Source organism: Herpailurus yagouaroundi, unplaced genomic scaffold (assembly GCF_014898765.1).
Source record: "Herpailurus yagouaroundi ecotype Mexico unplaced genomic scaffold, PumYag 160, whole genome shotgun sequence".
NCBI classification, from domain to species: domain Eukaryota; kingdom Metazoa; phylum Chordata; class Mammalia; order Carnivora; family Felidae; genus Herpailurus; species Herpailurus yagouaroundi.
Window position 1 is genome coordinate 13,562,620 of NW_024412401.1, and position 18,200 is coordinate 13,580,819.

Sequence of the window (18,200 nt, forward strand, 5' to 3'; positions counted from 1 at the left end):
AAATTCGTAGTTGCCAGTCCTAGAATTACGTTAGGATATAGAAAAGAGAAAACGTCCAAAGAGTAAGTGCTGGGGCACTCACCCTTTAGAAGTCGAGTAGAGGACAGCAAGACACAAAAGAAACAGAGAAGAAAGTGTCAGGGAAGGATGGATAATCAACTGTGTTACACATGGCTGACAGGCCAAGATAAGGACTCAGCCACATCAGTGAAATAGTTGCTGACAACTGTTTACTACAGAGGGGGGCAATAATTAGGGACAGAGAAAAAAAAACACCTGCAGATACCAAAAGAGAATGTGTTCACTATACAAATACAGGGGCTGGTCGCAGCAACAGAAAGAGTTCACCCATTTTTAAGAGGAGAGACAGGGACTATATAAATTCAGAAACAGGTAGATATGAAAAATTAATTTATACATCTACTTTCCTTTATTAGAGAAGTTCTTTCCAAGCCAGGCCATATTTTATTTATCTTTCTGGTGCCTAGCACAAAACCACAATTTGTTTGTTGGAAGAAGGGATCAGCTTCAAAATCTGAAGGGACATCATTTAGAAAAAGCATTAAATTCATTTTCTATAATCCAAAGGACACACAAGGATAAATGAGCAGAAAATACATACTGGCAGACTATGATTCAATACGGAGACACTTTTGCCAATTAGAGACAGCCAGGGTGATATTGGGGGGATGAAGCAGAAAATTCTAATGACAACAATAATGATGGCAGAAATAATTATAACAAGAGTGGATATTTACTGAGCATTTACCAGGTACTAATCACTTCTCTAAAGCATTGAACATGTATTAACTCATTTAATCCTTATGCTAGCCATAATGGAATAGACATTCATATTTATTATCCCCATTTTATAATTGATGAATCTGAGGAACGGAGTTTAAGTAACTTGCCCTATAGTTCACACAACTGAAGTGGCAAAACCAAAATTCAAGCCCAAGTATATTTCACAGATCTATGCATTTAAATATTCTATAGTGCCTCCCAGATCTTAACAGAATCAGAATGACCACTGAAGCATCACTGATGAGAATGTTGGTTCAGACTGAATTTATCTTCTTCTTGTATGAGGTCCCTTAAGTCCACATGAATGAATAAAATATATGAGGCACAGAGCTAAAAAGTATGTATTAAATGTGAAAAATTATTAAGGAAATGACAAGCCACAGACTAGGAGTAAATATTCACAAAATACACCTGGATAAAAGACTGGTGTCCAAAATACATCAAGAACTCTTAAAACTCAACAATTAGAAAACCACCCAAATAAAAAATGGGCAAGATCTGAAGAGCCAAGTCACCAAAGAAGATATACAAATGGCAAAGAAGCACATGGAAAGATGCTTAACATCATATATCATTAGGGCACTGCAAAGTAAAACAACAAGATACCACCTACACGTCTATTAGAACAGTCGAAATCTAAATCACTGATAGCACCAAATGTTAGCAAGAAGATGGAACAACAGAAAATCTCATTCACTGCTAGCAGGACATAAAATGGTACAGCACTTTGAAGGACAGCTTGGCAGTTTCTTACAAAACTAAACTTGGTGTTTACCCAGAGTTTGAAAACTTATGTCCACAAACTCCTGCATACAAATGATTATAGTAGCTTTACTCACGATTGCCAAAATCTAGAGGCAACTAAGATGTCCTCTAATAGGTAAATAGGTAAATGGATAAGCAAACTGTTGTAAATCTATACAATGGAAGACTGTCCGGCAGTATCAAGCTACAAAAAGACATGAAGAGCCTCAAATGCATACCTGCTACGTGGAAGAAGCCAATCTCAAAAGACTACATACTACATATAATATTACAACCAAAACTTCTAATTAAATCATAGACTATGGTGTAGGATGAGTAAAAAGTTCGTTAACTGGTAACAAAATCTGATTTCAAATCTAATGTTTACCATCTTCCCTGTGGTAGGAGTTACTTCTATATAAGGAGGTACTTTTGCCAACGATTGGACAAGGACATAATTACTGAATAGCACCATGGATCCAAAGGAGATCCAAACATGTTAAAGGTTTGGACTATATAACCTCTGAAGTGGCTGCCCTAACAGTATGTCTACGATCCTATGAAACCACAAGAGAGAATGGGTAAAATTTATTTTTAAAAAAAATTTTTTTAACGTTTATTTATTTTTGAGACAGAGAGAGACAGAGCATGAACGGGGGAGGGGCAGAGAGAGAGGGAGACACAGAATCGGAAGCAGGCTCCAGGCTCTGAGCCATCAGCCCAGAGCCCGACGCGGGGCTCGAACTCACAAACCGCGAGATCATGACCTGAGCCCAAGTCAGACGCTTAACCGACTGAGCCACCCAGGTGCCCCGAGAATGGGTAAAATTTAAAGAAACGTGGCAATCAACATTTTTCTCAGATACTAAATCAAACCCTTCATGTCATTCTTGAAAAACACGCACAAGGCATTATGCATCCAAAAACCCTGCCAGTGTACTTTGTTTTTTAATGCAGAAAAGTTGCACAATTAAATGCAACAGAGGGGTCTTCAAAAGGTACAGAAACAGTATGGGCTAATGTGCCACACAAAATGTAATTTTCACCCTTTTGTTCAATTACTACACACAGAAAGAGACAAATGAAAAAGTGGGAGGGTCCTGTCTGCTGTCATTGCTGGTAATAACTTGTGAAAAAGCTCAAAGGAACGAGAAGAGAAATGTAAGTTCTTAAGTCACACTGAAGGTTACACCACAATCTCTTTTTACTTCACCAATTGCTGAAAAGTTAACTCATGTTAAGAAGCTGCATTGTGTGAATACTTACTTGTTACAGCCAGTCAGGGAGACAATCAAGGGCGAGGAAAAAAGAAATCAGACTCACACTTTGAGAACAAATCAGTTGTACATCTGCTTCTCTGTTTCCAACTCCGAACAGCCTGGGATGCTTTTATTTTGGTCTCCCCACACTCATGCCTCCAGTTCAGCTCCTCAAAGGACGAGGCACCACAAGACCTCACTTGACAATGCAGAGGTTTCTACAGCAATACATACGTGTCAAACTGCTCCAAACAGGCTTAATTAACCGATGGTCTTCATTCTCTCTTTCTTCCCAAAGCAACACAAATCACTGAAGGCATTTTTCTCATTATCTTTGTAACTTCTCCTAACTTGCATGTAGTCCTTCAGCTATGGTTATAGAGTTCTTTTTGGCAAAACTCAACTCCTTTTCTACTGCAAATTCACTTCTTCATTCTTTTTTTATTCTAGGCCCTCTACTTACTCACCTTTGCTTCTCCTGGTGCAGTACTATCTTAGAATAATGGCAGTAACAATACCAACAAGAAGAGCAAAAATCAGTTGGGGTTTTCCATTAATCCCTCACCTTAAGGATTCAAATGGTCTCATATACTTTTATATTTAATACCTTTGCTAAATGATGGCAAAAATCTCTTCTACCACATTTAATTTTTGTAAGTAATAAGTGAATAAGCTGCGACCATCATCAATTCTTCATGATAGTCTAAAAGAGGTCTCTCAACTGCATTATTTACATAAACCTATCAGTGAAAATGTTTTTAAGTACCAGCTCCAGTATATATTATTTACTTAAAAAATAGCATGTATTATTGCTATAAATTAGTATGTACTAATACAACAACACATGCAACCAGAAATTTTACAGTGGAGGGACAAATATATAAATTTATACATTTTATTTACTTTAGAAGTACAGGTATTCTTTTTCCTGCATTCTCTGGAAGTGTGTATGATAACACTGTGGTGACCACCCGTCTAAAATTGGTCAGAGAAGCCCAGAGAAAATATCTAAACTTCCATCAGACAGTTTAACCACTGATAAACATTTTCCCCCTATTAAAGTCTACCTTACAACTTTTTGAAGCTCTTGTTAACAAGACAATTCTTAAAACTGTCTATCATTCACTAATTCATGAACTGGAAGGTCAAAATATAATTGCATGAGGCAACGACATTATTTTAAAACACACACACATACACACACACACAACAGTAGCAGAATTTGAGCCTCACCACAGCAAAATTCAGTTTGCATATTTTGTGTGTGTTTGCCTGTCTTTCTCTAATAGAAAGGAAGAATGATTTTCTAATGGAATAAAAAATATAGAGAAAAAAACACTGTATATTTTATTCTGCTTCCATTAAGCAATTAAAAAACAAAACAAAACCCAGTCATTAAGCACTCTTCTCAAGTCCAGACACTGCACCCGGCACTGGTCTTTACAAAATCTGACAGCTAGAAAGGAACTTCAAATCAAGGCCAAACAGCCAAACACTGCTTCAATTAGCTCTACAACAGAGCCACCAAGTGGCAGTTTTTGTAGCCTGTGTTCAAACACCCTTTAGCAATACAGAAGGCAGCCCACTTCATTTTCTGAGACTTCCGATTAGAGATCAATAAATTGAACCAAAATCTGTCTAGTGATAATTCTACCTAGCGGCCCTGTTTTCATTCTCAGAGGCAATACAGACCAAGCCTAATCATTCTTCCACTTGACAGCTCTTCAAATACTTTAAAGTGAGAGCTGAAAACCTCACCACCTCTTCAACCTAAGTATCCAAATTTGACTTAGCTATTTCTCATGTATAGTTAAAAAAATTTCTCATGGCCACTTCCAAGAAGAAACACAAAGGAGCTTAATTCTTAAGTTACCAAGGAGAAAAATTTGCAAAGTTACATATACTCCTGCTTGTCGACTTTAAAGCAACTATTTACATACAGACCATTATTTTAATATTCCTGAACGTCTTAAGCAAATTTATAGCTATATATAAACAGAATTCACTAATATTAGATTTGACATTTTAAAAATATTTTCTACAAATTAAATACCTCCAACGAATAGCAGTTTTCATTTTTTTAAACTGAATGTTAAAGTTTTAAATATTTTTAGCACAAAATGGCCAATACAGAAAATTTATATAATTATTATTTTAAAAAGTGAGCAAACCCATTTCAATAATACAAGCCCTGAGATCCTCCAGGAAATTAATAAAGGATCTCAGGCTTGCACATGTATATGTGCTCATGTACACAAACACAGCTGTGCTACAGATAAAGACCAAAACTATAACTAATGTTTCTTATACAGCTGCCCTCCTGCTAAAAATGAATGAGTGAAGAAACTAATCCCAATGGAAGAGTTCCAATTTTATTTGAGTACGAATCAATCAACCAGTAGATTGTATTTACATTTAAATAATGTCTGCACAGTGAAGGCAGATCTTGGTTATTAGTCCATTATGAAAGCGTGGTCAAAGTCAGAGCACAATCAGATACTCATCTTCAGCACAGCTTGTTTCATAAATGATATTTCTTATCAATGAAATGGGTGAAACCAGAACTAGACCCAAAAAATGCCAATTTCAAGTAACTAATTCACCATTAATATTTCTCAGTATTTGAGTATTTTAGAAGCTGAGAAGCTAAAAAAACTGAAGATATAATTTAAGTAATGTGTCAGTATCACATACTATGAATAGGTTATATAGTAAGATGTATTTGAAAAAAAGCAAAGAGAAAATTCAACACTGCTTTAGATTTTGTTCTTCTGAACAAAGGGTTCTAAGCTTCAATGAATTTAGTTCTAAGCTTCAATGAATTTTCTTAAATGGTCAAGCCATTAAATAAAATGACAATACATTCACAAGGCGCATTATATTCTGTTTTTATTAAGCTCACTGTGAAAGAGAACAACTAGCTATGCAAGAAAAGCTGGAGATAATACTAAATCAACTTTGCAAGTTGTGCATATTAAAAGTAGACAACATTGGTTCATTTAGGGAAAAGGTAACAATATTTATTCAGACTACTAAAATTTCTATTTCCTGGTGTACCTCAGCTTCTTGGGTTACTCCAAGCAAGTTACTCACTACCTGGTTCAGATCTTAGCTATACTAATATTTACCTGGAAAATGTTCTACATAATTCGATCTTCTAGATAACTTATGTTTATTCCATTATGCAACATTTTATATTTTAACTATTTTATAGACATTTTTCTAGAAGACTTTACCTACTATTTCCCTGTATTCTTTAAAATAAGAGTTGTTGGGGCGCCTGGGTGGCGCAGTCGGTTAAGCGTCCGACTTCAGCCAGGTCACGATCTCGTGGTCCGTGGGTTCGAGCCCCGCGTCGGGCTCTGGGCTGATGGCTCAGAGCCTGGAGCCTGTTTCCGATTCTGTGTCTCCCTCTCTCTCTGCCCCTCCCCCGTTCATGCTGTCTCTCTCTCTGTCCCCAAAATAAATAAATGTTGAAAAAAAAAAAATTAAAAAAAAAAAAGAGTTGCAACTTAATTTGACCTTTTCCTACAGATTTAGTCATAACATGAACTGTACTGCTGTGCTTTGATCTTATGTTTTCTCACCTCTGCTTGATGTCACTTACTGATGACAGTGTGTTCTTGATGTTTCTGATGACTAGATGAGAACCTGAGAGTGGTCTATATAGGCTCCTAAGCATAAAAGACTTGTGCTTTGTGATACCTGACTACTCTGAGTTCTTTTTCTCTTCCTCTTTGCTTCCCTGTCTGGTTTTTAAAAGACTGAAGTTACCATATAAAATTACAGCAAAATAGGCTGTTAGCACTGGGAAGCAAGTTTAAAGAGCTCCAGGTACCTGAACATGAAAGCAGAAAAACACCTTCCCTTAGAAGGCAGCAATGGCTAATTTGTACAATGAGGTCCCCATTCCTTTTTCCCTAGGAACTGGAATCAACCATGTCAATTACATGACATTCTTCTCTCCACAGATGATCTAAAAGCATACCCTCGACACTGCCTGCTCATTAGATGCAAAGAACAGAAACAAAGAAAGAAACAATAGCAGAGATGTCCAATTACCCACGGGGTTTAAGAGTTATGTGAAAATGATAATATGCTTAACATTTATTTATAAATGACAAAGACATGTAAATGACACTGAATCTCAGTTTATGTCTCTGGTGGGTGCTCAGAAGTCAGAATATAAAAAGATACAATTTTGTCTGGCTATTTAAGAGGCTAACACAACAAGACTTCTGAAAAACAATGGAATTCTTGAAACTGTCAAACATATTTATTAAAACCCCAAAGTACATAATTAGAATTACAGAAAATCTTGATTTTGTTCTCTCTACATATATAATGAATGAATCACAAAATTAGTTATCCAACTTTTTTTCCCACTGTGTTAACTAAGCAACACAGACCCCAAGTAAAAAAAGAAATTCTGCCTAAATAAATTGATGACCTACTTCTCTCTACCAAATAAGTTCTTATGACTCAAGTTTTACAGACATTATTCTAAGCCAATCAAATATTAGTTGCTTACATAATAAATAATACAACCATTTTGGCTAGAGTAGATTGTCACTGCTCTGAAGTAATTATACCAGGAAACGGGAAAAATGTGAGGTAGTCTTTGAGTAACTAATAAAAATTTATTTTACTTTCAGTTTTTCCTACCAGGATGAGGGGAAACAAAAAAAGACACATGAAAGACTAGCCCTACTCATCTAGTTGGCTTGAATAAATTACAAATTACCACTTCACTTCTGCTAGCTGGCAATGTCAAACACTACTGATTCATAGAAAATAAAGTAATAACAATGTACCTCGGCAAAAAAAAAAAGACAAAAAAGTTATCCATAAAGCTTTTTTTCCCCACATATAACCCAAAGCTACCCAGTTAATGTATCTCCAATATCTTGCAGCTAATGATAAAATTAGAACTATTCAAGATGATAGCTTTCTGGTGGCACTATAAGCATGTATCACTAAGGCAGAACTTTCCAATGGCTAAAGGAGTCATGAAATAAAGAAAGGACATATTCTTTATTCTTTTGATCTTGGACCAAATAAATTATTCTGTTCCCCTATCTGTAAAATGGGGGCAAGCTGGAACACTGAAAATTTATTACTGGTAAAGTGTTTATAATCTTCAGGTAAATGTTATATAAAAATTAAATACTTGGTTTATACCTTGTTTTAATTCCAAACCTTCAGGTTGTTTGTTCTCTCTCACGGTTGATGTAGAATCTATACAGATGTCTTGTCTGAGGAATAAAAATAAATAAAAACAATTTTTAAAACTCTATTCAGTCAAGTAATACTTACTGCTCAGGTTCCCAGAATTAAATCAGACACTTGGGAAGACACATGGAATTCTTCTGAACCCCCAGGATATCATTTAGTACACTGTGGAAGCTCAGAAACATGTGTATACAAGTGTCAAAAGCAGCAGCTATAAACCACTAACAATTTAGGTAGTACACATCTTGGTAAAAATTAAGGGGCAAAAATGTCCATTGATAGATGAATGGATAAAGAAGATGTGGTGTGTGTACACACACACACACACACACACACACACACACACACACACACAATGGAGTATTACTCAGCAATTAAAAAGAATGAAATCTTGCCATTTGCAGCTATGTGGAACTAGAGGGTATTATGCTAAGTGAAATTAGAGAAAGACTAATATATGACTTCACTCATATGAGGACTTTAAGACAGAACAGATGAACACAAGGGAAAGGAAGCAAAAATAGGTATAAAAACAGGGAGGGGGACAAAAATATAAGAGACTCTTACTTAAATATAGAGAACATTGGGGCGCCTGGGTGGCTCAGTCGGTTAAGCGGCCGACTTCGGCCCAGGTCATGATCTCGCGGTCCGTGAGTTCGAGCCCCACGTCGGGCTCTGTGCTGACAGCTCAGAGCCTGGAGCCTGTTTCAGATTCTGTGTCTCCCTCTCTCTGACCCTCCCCCGTTCATGCTTTGTCTCTCTCTGTCTCAAAAATAAATAAACGTTAAAAAAAAAAATTTTTTTAAAAAGAGAACAGAGGGTACTGGAGGGGTTGTGGGAGGGGGGATGGGCTAAATGGGTAAGGGGCGTTAAGGAATCTACTCCTGAAATCATTGTTGCACATGTGCTAACTAACTTGAACATAAATTAAAAAAATAAAAGAAAAACACAAGAAAAAAAATTAAGGGCAAAACTGGAGAAATATGGAGGTAACTTTTCTCACTTCCAATACCTTGCAGGATAGCTGGTGGGAGAAATCAAAACTTAAGAGGAATCCAATAATTTTTCAAGTGTTAAATTTAATGAGCACTTTGGCATTCAAATTATTTTATATTCATCTAATTTCATACCTCAAGTGCTTTGATGTGGGAAATACATATTTTATATGTAATATACATATGTAATCAAAGTAAATGGATTCAAGTATAAGATCATAAAAAAGTTTTGATCCACCATGTTCTCTAACAGAGCTGCAAACTAAACTAATTAATGTTCTTTCTTAGAGGGCATTATACCATCTAGATATTAATAATATTGCAAATACTTTTTGGCAAAAGAAATTAGTTGCGAACATTCAAAATGACTTTTCTTTATAAATAAATATTACCTTTTGGAGAATTTCTATATACATCCTAAAACTAACATACAAGAAATATTTCAGGAATTTTCCTGCTCACAAATCTATTTCTTTATTTTAAACAAAGTTTATTTATTTATTTTGAGAGAGATGGGGGAGAAAGAAGGAGGGAAGGGCAGAGGCGGGGGGTGGGGAGAATCCCAAGCAGGCTTTATGTTGTCAGTGCAGAGATGGACACAGGGCTCAATCTGTGAGATCAAGACTGAGCCAAAATCAAGAGTTGGACACTCAACCTACTGAGCCACCTAGGCACCCCTCCCAAAACGATTTCTATCCACTTAATAACACATCCTTCAAATAACCAAAAGATAAAGACCTGTGATCATTTCTTTAAGTTTACAATATTCTTTCCAGTCAACATATTTGGTACTTATGTGTTTTGCATTAGAATTTTACTAATGCAAGCACAAAGTGAAATAGAGACTATAAAATTCTTTGGATCTGATATTAATTATAACATATAAAAGATTTAAAGTTGAAATACATATTTTATACCTCTTTCTGTCTAATATCACCTATTCAGTATTTATTCTTTCACCAGAATGACTGGCAGATCCCAAGGAAGATACCAACAAATATTCTTTGGTAATCCAGGGACAGATAAAATGCCAATATACTACATTAAGAGCTTTGCAAGGAAGAAAGTTAAAATGTGCTACCTCACGCCTTATAGTCAAATTAGATTTTACCTACTGGGAACATTAATCTATTTCTAAATATCTTTCTTTAGATAAAATGTTTGCTCTTACACATCCTTGAGTGGGCACCACTCAATTCTTCTTCTAAACACATAACATTTAGAAGACTTGAACAAAAACATAATGCAACATCACCATTAAAAGAGCCATGGACATCTGTAATACGCTAATAAGAAGGACACAACATCACCTATGCAATATTATAGCTGAGAGTGTATGACCTATTTCATGAAGAAATCTTCAGTCAAACCCAAAAAAGGAAATAAGTAATGTTCAATTAAAAGTGGGTGGGGAGTTAAATGTCAATGTATAAAAGACAAAAAAAAAAAAAAAAAAAAAAAAAAGGTTGTGGAAATATTCTAGGTTAAAGGAGGCTGAAGAGCCATAAACAATTACATGTTATAATTCACTTGAGACTGCTGAACTGGAGGGGGAAAAAATGTTGTAAAGGACATTACTGAGTCAAATGACAAACAAATACCGAAAGCAGACTGAGTAAAAGTGTTGTACCATTGTTAAATTTACTGAAGTTGACACTGTATTGTGGTTATGTATAGACTACTGATATCCTTTAAAAAAATCACAATGCAGTATTTAGGGGTAAAGTGTCATGATGTATGTAACTTACAGCCTCAAATGTTTTAGAAAATAGACACACATCTATGTAAGAAGAGGGTACAAATGGGATAAAATTTTATTAATATATTATAGAGAAATCTAAATAAAAGATATATGGATACTTCTTGTACTATTCTTATTCTTATAACATTTTAATAACTGTGAAGTTATTGTCAAATAAAAATTTTTAATAATAATGCAGTAAAATGCATTATTCTATGCATTATTTTATTTTCTCTGTGAAAGCCCCTTGATTGTCCTTCAAATAAAACTGGACATCTCTATAAAGATTACCTGCTTCCATAAAGAATTGCTTTAGTGCCCAAAGTGAACTTTTATAACATTCTGTTTTATCTTAAGTTAGGCTTGAACATGCCATTAAAGAATGTCACCAAACAGAATTTCAAAAGTAGACGCAGTACAAGTGCACCACCTTGTGGCTGAAAAATAAAATGCAAGATACTTTTACTTCAGTAGTATGTGAAGTTGAAAAAATATTCCAGAAAATAGCCTGGAATTTTAAAATCTATACTAGTTCATTTTCCCAACATGTAGACTTTGCAACTAAAACTACCATACACATTCAGAGCTCTCCAATACAATTTAAAGATCCTTAACAAAGAGCATGGAAAGCAAGATATACCAAAAAAGGAAATGTCTTAAAAATATAAGAAACCTACAAGTACATGTCTTTTTATTTCTAGTTTTATGAAAATAAAAAATGTCTACTCCCAGATAAGAAATACTAGGTGGCAGAGTTACGAAAACTAAAGTAATTCCAATTTATATTTAAATGACATTTAAATATTTCTGTCACACCCTTTAGATAAGAATTTTGTAACAACTGGAGAAAGAGAGATGGCAAGAGAAAAAAGTGGGGGATGGAGGGGGACACATGCTTAATCTGGTTTGGGTTAATAATCTTAGGATGACTTTTGTAGTCCTTTCCATTAGGGGGGAAAAAAGCCTGTTTTTATTTTTCTACTTCCTTTCTCACATCCGCAGTGCTCCTCCTTAAAGCAGCTTAATTTACAATCTTGGCTTTGAAATATAAGACAGCCTTATACCCACCTCTGGGGTTTAAGTCCTCCAACCAGTATAAGTCCAACTTACTTTCTTTTACCCCAAATACAATTCCACTCTTGACCTTTTTTTTTTTTTTACAACAAAATAGAAAATAAGCTATTGGGATTGCATCAAAATAAAAGGTTTCAGCACAGCAAAGGAAACTATCAACAAAAATAAAAGTCAACCTATGAAATAAGAGAAGATATTTGCAAATGACATATCCAATAAAAGGATATATTCAAATATTCAAAATATACAAAGAACTTATAAAACTCAACACTCAAAGGATATATTTTTTTTAAGTCAGAGTAATACACTGGGGAGATCTGTGGAACTTAAGAACCACTACACATGTGAATTACCAAAAGTTTCAACTTTTGGTACTTTTAAAAGGGAAAAAAGTCAAATTCTATCCAAATAAAAAATACACAGGGGATGCCTGGGTGAGTCAGTCAGTTAAACGTCCCACTCTTGATTTCGGCTCAGGTCCTGACCTCACAGCCCAGGATGGGCTCTGCCTAGACAGCATGGGGCCTGCTTGGGATTTCCTCCCTCCCTTTCTCTGTCTCTGTCTCTCTCTCCTTCCCCCTCCCTTCCTCTCTCCCTCCCTCCCCGACTCATGCTCTCCCTCTCTCTCAAAAAGAAATAAACATTTAAAAAAAAAATACAAAAGGAAGATACCTCAAGGATAAAGAAACCAGACCAACCAGCCAGTGTCTTCCCATTTTGGCAAAAGCTGACAATCAGGCAAATTGGCATAACAAAAGGTGTAACTCTGGATTCTCTCCAGATTCCAGGGAATAGAAACAGAAGTTAAAAGAAGCCAGCCTATCATTCTATGAGCTTCCTACTATTAAAAATAAGAAACAGGCAAAGAAACTGGAGTAGCCAAAACAGGAAAAAAAAAAAAAAAAAAAGTTGAAGGATGTACATTATCAGATTTCAAGACTACAAAGCTACAGTAATGAAGACGCTGATATTGGAAAAAAGATGAACATATGTACTGATGGAAGAAAAGAGAGCCCAGAAATAAACCCACATATACATCGTCAACTGATTTTCAACAAAGTACAAAGGCAATTAACAAACTGAACGAATGGTACAAGTACAACTGGATATCCATACGGATATAATTTTCTTTTTAATTTTTTTAATGTTTCTTTTTTGAGAGAATGAGCATGAGTGGGGGAGGGGCAGAGAGAGGGAGTAACAGAATCCGAAGCAGGCTCCAGGCTCTGAGCTGTCACCACAGAACCCCAAGTGGGGCTCAAACCCATGAATCATGAAATCATGACCTGAGCTGAAGTCAGACAATTAACTGACTTGAGCCACCCAGGCACCCTGCATATAATTCTCAATCAGTATCTTGTATCATATACAAATACTAACTCAAAATGATCACAAACTTAAAAAATGTAAACCTATAAAATCTTTAGAAGATGCAGGAAAAAAATCCTTTGTGACCTTGGGTTAAGAACAGATTTCACCAAAAGCATGGTCTATATATAAAAATAGTTGATAAATTGGATTTCCCCCAGATTAAACAAATCTGCTCTTCTAAGGCGATGGTGACAGAATATGCGACAAGCAAGACTGGGAGAAAATATTTGCAAGCCACGTATCTGATAAAGGACTGTATTCAGAGTATATAAAGAACTCTCAAGGGGCGCCTCGTTGGCTCTTTTGGCTGAGCGTCAAACTCTTAATTTCAGCTCAGGACATGAACCCAGTGTCCCAAGACTGAGCCCTGCATCAGGCTCCGTGCGGAGCATGGAGCCTGCTTAAGATAGTCTCTCCCTGACCCTTCACCCCTCTCCCCAACTCCTGCTCTGAAAAAACAAACAAACAAAAACCTCTCAAATCACAGTAATGAAAATAAAAAATAAAGAACCCAATATAAAAAATCAGATCAGTGGTTAAAAAATTAATAGTCACTTGACCAAGGAAGATATACAGATGCAAATAAACACAATAATAGATATGTTCAATGTCATTTGTTATTAAGGAAATGCAAATTTGGAACCACAATGCCACACCACTACACATATATTAAAATGGCTAAAATCAAAACAGCAGACAAATGGAACTCTCATACACAGTATCAGCAAGGATGCCGACATGCCCTAGCAACCCCCACTCCTAGGTACTTGACCAAGGACAATTAAAACTTGTTATGTTCGCACAAAAACCTGTGTGTGAACATGTATAGTGGCTTTATTTGAAATCATCATAAATTGTCAACAGCTCAAAAGTCGCTTTATTAATTTTCTATTGCTGCCATAACAAATTACGACAAACCTGATAGCTTAAAACAACATTATGCACCACGTTAGAGTTCTGTAGGTCCTAAATCTGGTATGGGTCTCACTGGACTCAAATCAAAGTGTCCACAGGATGCATTCCTTTCTGGATGCTCTAGGGGAGAATTCATTTCATGCTCCTTTGGACTGTTGGCGGAATTCAGTTCACAGAGGTTGCAGGACCAAAGTCCCTGCTTCCTTGCTGGCTGCAAGCTGAGGATCATGCCCAGATTCTAGTGATGTCTCATGTTAGATGTCTCTGACCTCTTCTGTCTTCCTCTTCAACTTTTAGGAACTCATAGAATTAAATTAGGATGACCTGGATAATCCAGGATATGCTTTCCATCTCAAAGTCCTTAACCTAAACGAAATCTGCAAAGTTCCTTTTGTCAAATAAAGTAACATGTCCTCAGGTTCTGAAGTCAGAATATAAACACCTTTGGAGGGTCATTATTTTGAATAAAAAGGAAGGGACATTGATATACACAACACAAATGAATTTCAAATGCATTGTGCTAAGTGATAGAAGCCAGACTCAAAAGGCTATATACTGTATTATTCCATCCATATGACACTCTAGAAAAAGAAAAGGTATGGGGACAGAAATCAGATCAGGGGTTTACAGGGGTTGGGGATGGAGGGAGAAGACTACAAAGAGGCATGGAGGAAATTGTTAGTGTGATAGAACTATTCTATATTGTGACTATGGTGGTAGATAAATTACCATCCATTTGTCCAAATTTACAGAACTGTATAGCAAAAAAAGGTGAATTGTACTATATCTAAATTATACCTTAAATTTTTTTTTAATTGAAATACCACAAAAGTCTTAGAGCAGGCTCAAAAATATTGAATCATATAGTGGTAAACTGTCACCTTCAAAAACTAAGAAATGGGGCAAAATAATCTTAATTTTTCTCAAAGGGCCTTTCCACGAAGCAAATCAATCCGTATCGCCACTGTGTCCCTCAGCAAATTCCTTCAGCAAAAGACAGCAAAATTTAACTCTTTTCTCCATTTCCTCTCTCCAAGTAACATTAAGCAAAGAGTCACAGTAAACTCCAGTTTTTTTCTGATCCATGATTCTCTAAGGATTCATGGTATAATTGGCCCCCTGCAACTCTGTTTTTGTGAAGAGACAATTCCCTAAATAGGGGGCTATAGTCTATATAAAATTGACTAAAGGAAATCAAAGAGGTTTTTCTTTTTGTTGTATCCCTATATTTCTATGTTTTCAAGGAATTAGCATGAGATTACTTTGTAAGTGCATTTAAAGGTACAAACTTATGGGAGTGCCTGGGTGGCTCCGATCATCGGGTAAGGGTCTGACTTGGGCTCAGGTCAGAATCTCACCACTCATGAGTTCGAACCCTGCATCAGGCTCTGTGCTGACAGCTCAGAGCCTGGAGCCTGCTTCAGATTCTGTCTTCGTCTCTCTGACCCTCCCCTGCTCGTGCACTCTCTCTCTCAAATAGACATTAAAAAAAAAAATTTTATACAAAAAAATAAAGGTACAAACTTGTAAGATGTGCAAACATGTTACTACTTTGTAGAGTCTAAGAATTAGGTCACAACACTGTCAATGATTAGTAATACTTTTTGTGAAGGTTTCACGAAAAATGTATCCCTTCATTTCTGATAAACTTACCCTATTATGTAGAATAGTCTACACCTAAGTATTATGGCCTAACAGCAATTTATAAAGGATATGAGAACACAAGTGGTAAAATAAGATAACCAGGGACGCCTGGGTGGCGTAGTTGGTTAAGCGTCCGACTTCAGCCAGGTCACGATCTCGCGGTCCGGGAGTTCGAGCCCCGCGTCAGGCTCTGGGCTGATGGCTCAGAGCCTGGAGGCTGTTTCCGATTCTGTGTCTCCCTCTCTCTCTGCCCCTCCCCCGTTCATGCTCTGTCTCTCTCTGTCCCAAAAATAAATAAACGTTGAAAAAATAAAATAAAATAAAATAAAATAAGATAACCAATTACCATTTACTAGCCTAAAAGCACAGTCAATCCTTTATATTCATATATGTCTAAGAGAACTGAGCTTATAAAGAGTAATGTCAACATAACAAATTGATCTCATTTGTTAGAAAAATCCTTTTATGCTTGAAAATATATGTACAGTAGCTTCCTCTTAAACTATTTTTTGTAACAACTTAAAAATTTAGACACTTGTAAGCAACAAATTGTTTTTTAAAAAGCAACAGTAAAGAAAAATAATTAAAAATCACAATGAGTTATTTCACATTCCTCAGGCTTTCATTTAAAAAAAATGTGGGGGAAATCCCCAATACTCAGCAGTGTAAAGTGGAATTTTAGGAATACTTATTATTCCAGATTCAGAGTAAAAATCCCAAAGCAAATACAGCAACGTGTTTTTATCAATGCTTACCATGTAACAGGTACTATTCTAACCACCTTACAATCTTTTTCTCACTTAATCACCATCAAAATCCTATAGGTTAGGTGCTGATATTACCCCTATTCTCCAGATTTAAGTAACATGCCAAACATCAGAGAGACACCAAGCTGTGGAGTTATGCTGGCAGGCATTATTAAATTTAAATTATGCAGAAAGTTTAATTCTACAACCTTGACTCTCTGCATTTATTCAGACTTGCTACTACCTGCAGAAATACTTCTCCACGCAGTAATACCTAAAAATTACAGGTAGCCGTAGCCATATACATATTCATATGGCTAATATGTATCTCAAAGCATAAAGTCAGTTTTCACTCTGAATTTGCTCTCAAGGCCCCAGAGAAAAATACTTCCTTCTTCTTGGATAAACTTATGCTTTTAAAGCATCAAGACAGAATTATTTTAAAAATTGGAATTTCAATGAAAAGACAGGCATGACAGACAACAAAAGACGCATATTCCACAAGAAAGGGAAGGCCTGAGACAGATGGGAATGAAAAGGCAGGAAACATTTCTAACTGTATACCTTTTTGTACTATTTTGTACTGTTTGAATTATATTCCCCACTGAGGCATTTTATTTGCACATATGTACTACACACTCAGAAAAAAGAATCCCAGGATTGTCCCTTCTGTGGGTTTATATCTTGCTTCTTTATGGTCCATCATGCCAGCTGAGGTTGTCAGTACAACGAAAGCAATCTGGTGGGACAGGAGCAGACTAGTCTGCCATTTTCCTAGATCTTTGAGTCATATATCAAATCTGGGCCTGATCACTGCCCACTTGTTTAACCTGCCTGTGAGATTCAAACGATTTTCCCAGCTCTGTTATCAATGATTTCAAGTTTGCCAATGTAACCATGCTTCATCATCACAGTTGGAAAACGGACTATGACTTTGGGGCATGGCCTAGAAAGACCCTAGAACATGGCGTTTGTCCCACTTTTTGGCATTGTTTTTACTTCAATTTTTTGGTGCTGCCAATGCTCTTGAAAGGATGTGCCAAGGCATTCATGCACACCATCACAGCGGCATGGAAGGATGGTACTATTTATATTTTTTAAACCATGCCCATGTATTTGGCTATTCACTTAAAAAAAATTAATGGAAGTACAGATTCACACAAGTTTGTAACAGAAAACAAAGGAGGGAATAAAAAGAAAGTAAGGAAATAAATACACAGATCAAATTTACTGAGTAAGAACAGACTAATCAAGAATTGTGAAAACAATATTCTAAGGGAATTCTTGATGATTATAAAGAGGAGTATGGCAAAATGAAAATTAAAAGAGTACGTCAGAGCCCTACCTTAAAACTTAGACCAAAATGAATTTCAAATGAATCAAAGATTTAAACATTTAAAAAATCCATAAAGTACTAAAAGAAAATATGAAGAATACTTTTTATAATTTCAGAATACAGAAGGCCTTTTCTAAATATAAAATAAAACACAGAAAATATAATAAAATAACAAAATTAGACTATAAACATGAAATATTTATGCATGCAAAAAAAAGTAAAAGCCTTAAAAGTATTTTTTAAAAAAGCAACAAGCAAAAAATAATTGCAACCCATATCACCAACAGTATATTAAAAAGACCAAAGTCTTCCAACTACATACAAAGGATAAAAAAATGA

At 35.8% G+C, this 18,200-nt stretch overlaps 1 protein-coding gene across 2 annotated transcripts in view; it reads right to left on the reverse strand.

Annotated features, from left to right (window-relative positions):
* Positions 1 to 18,200, reverse strand: part of CAAP1 (caspase activity and apoptosis inhibitor 1) — a 50,920-nt gene that overhangs the window by 10,682 nt on the left and 22,038 nt on the right. For both annotated transcript variants that reach the window (XM_040481402.1, XM_040481400.1), the window contains exon 5: positions 7,989 to 8,062. In XM_040481402.1, the coding sequence (XP_040337336.1) occupies positions 7,989 to 8,062 (74 nt within the window). The remainder of the gene's footprint in view (positions 1 to 7,988; positions 8,063 to 18,200) is intronic.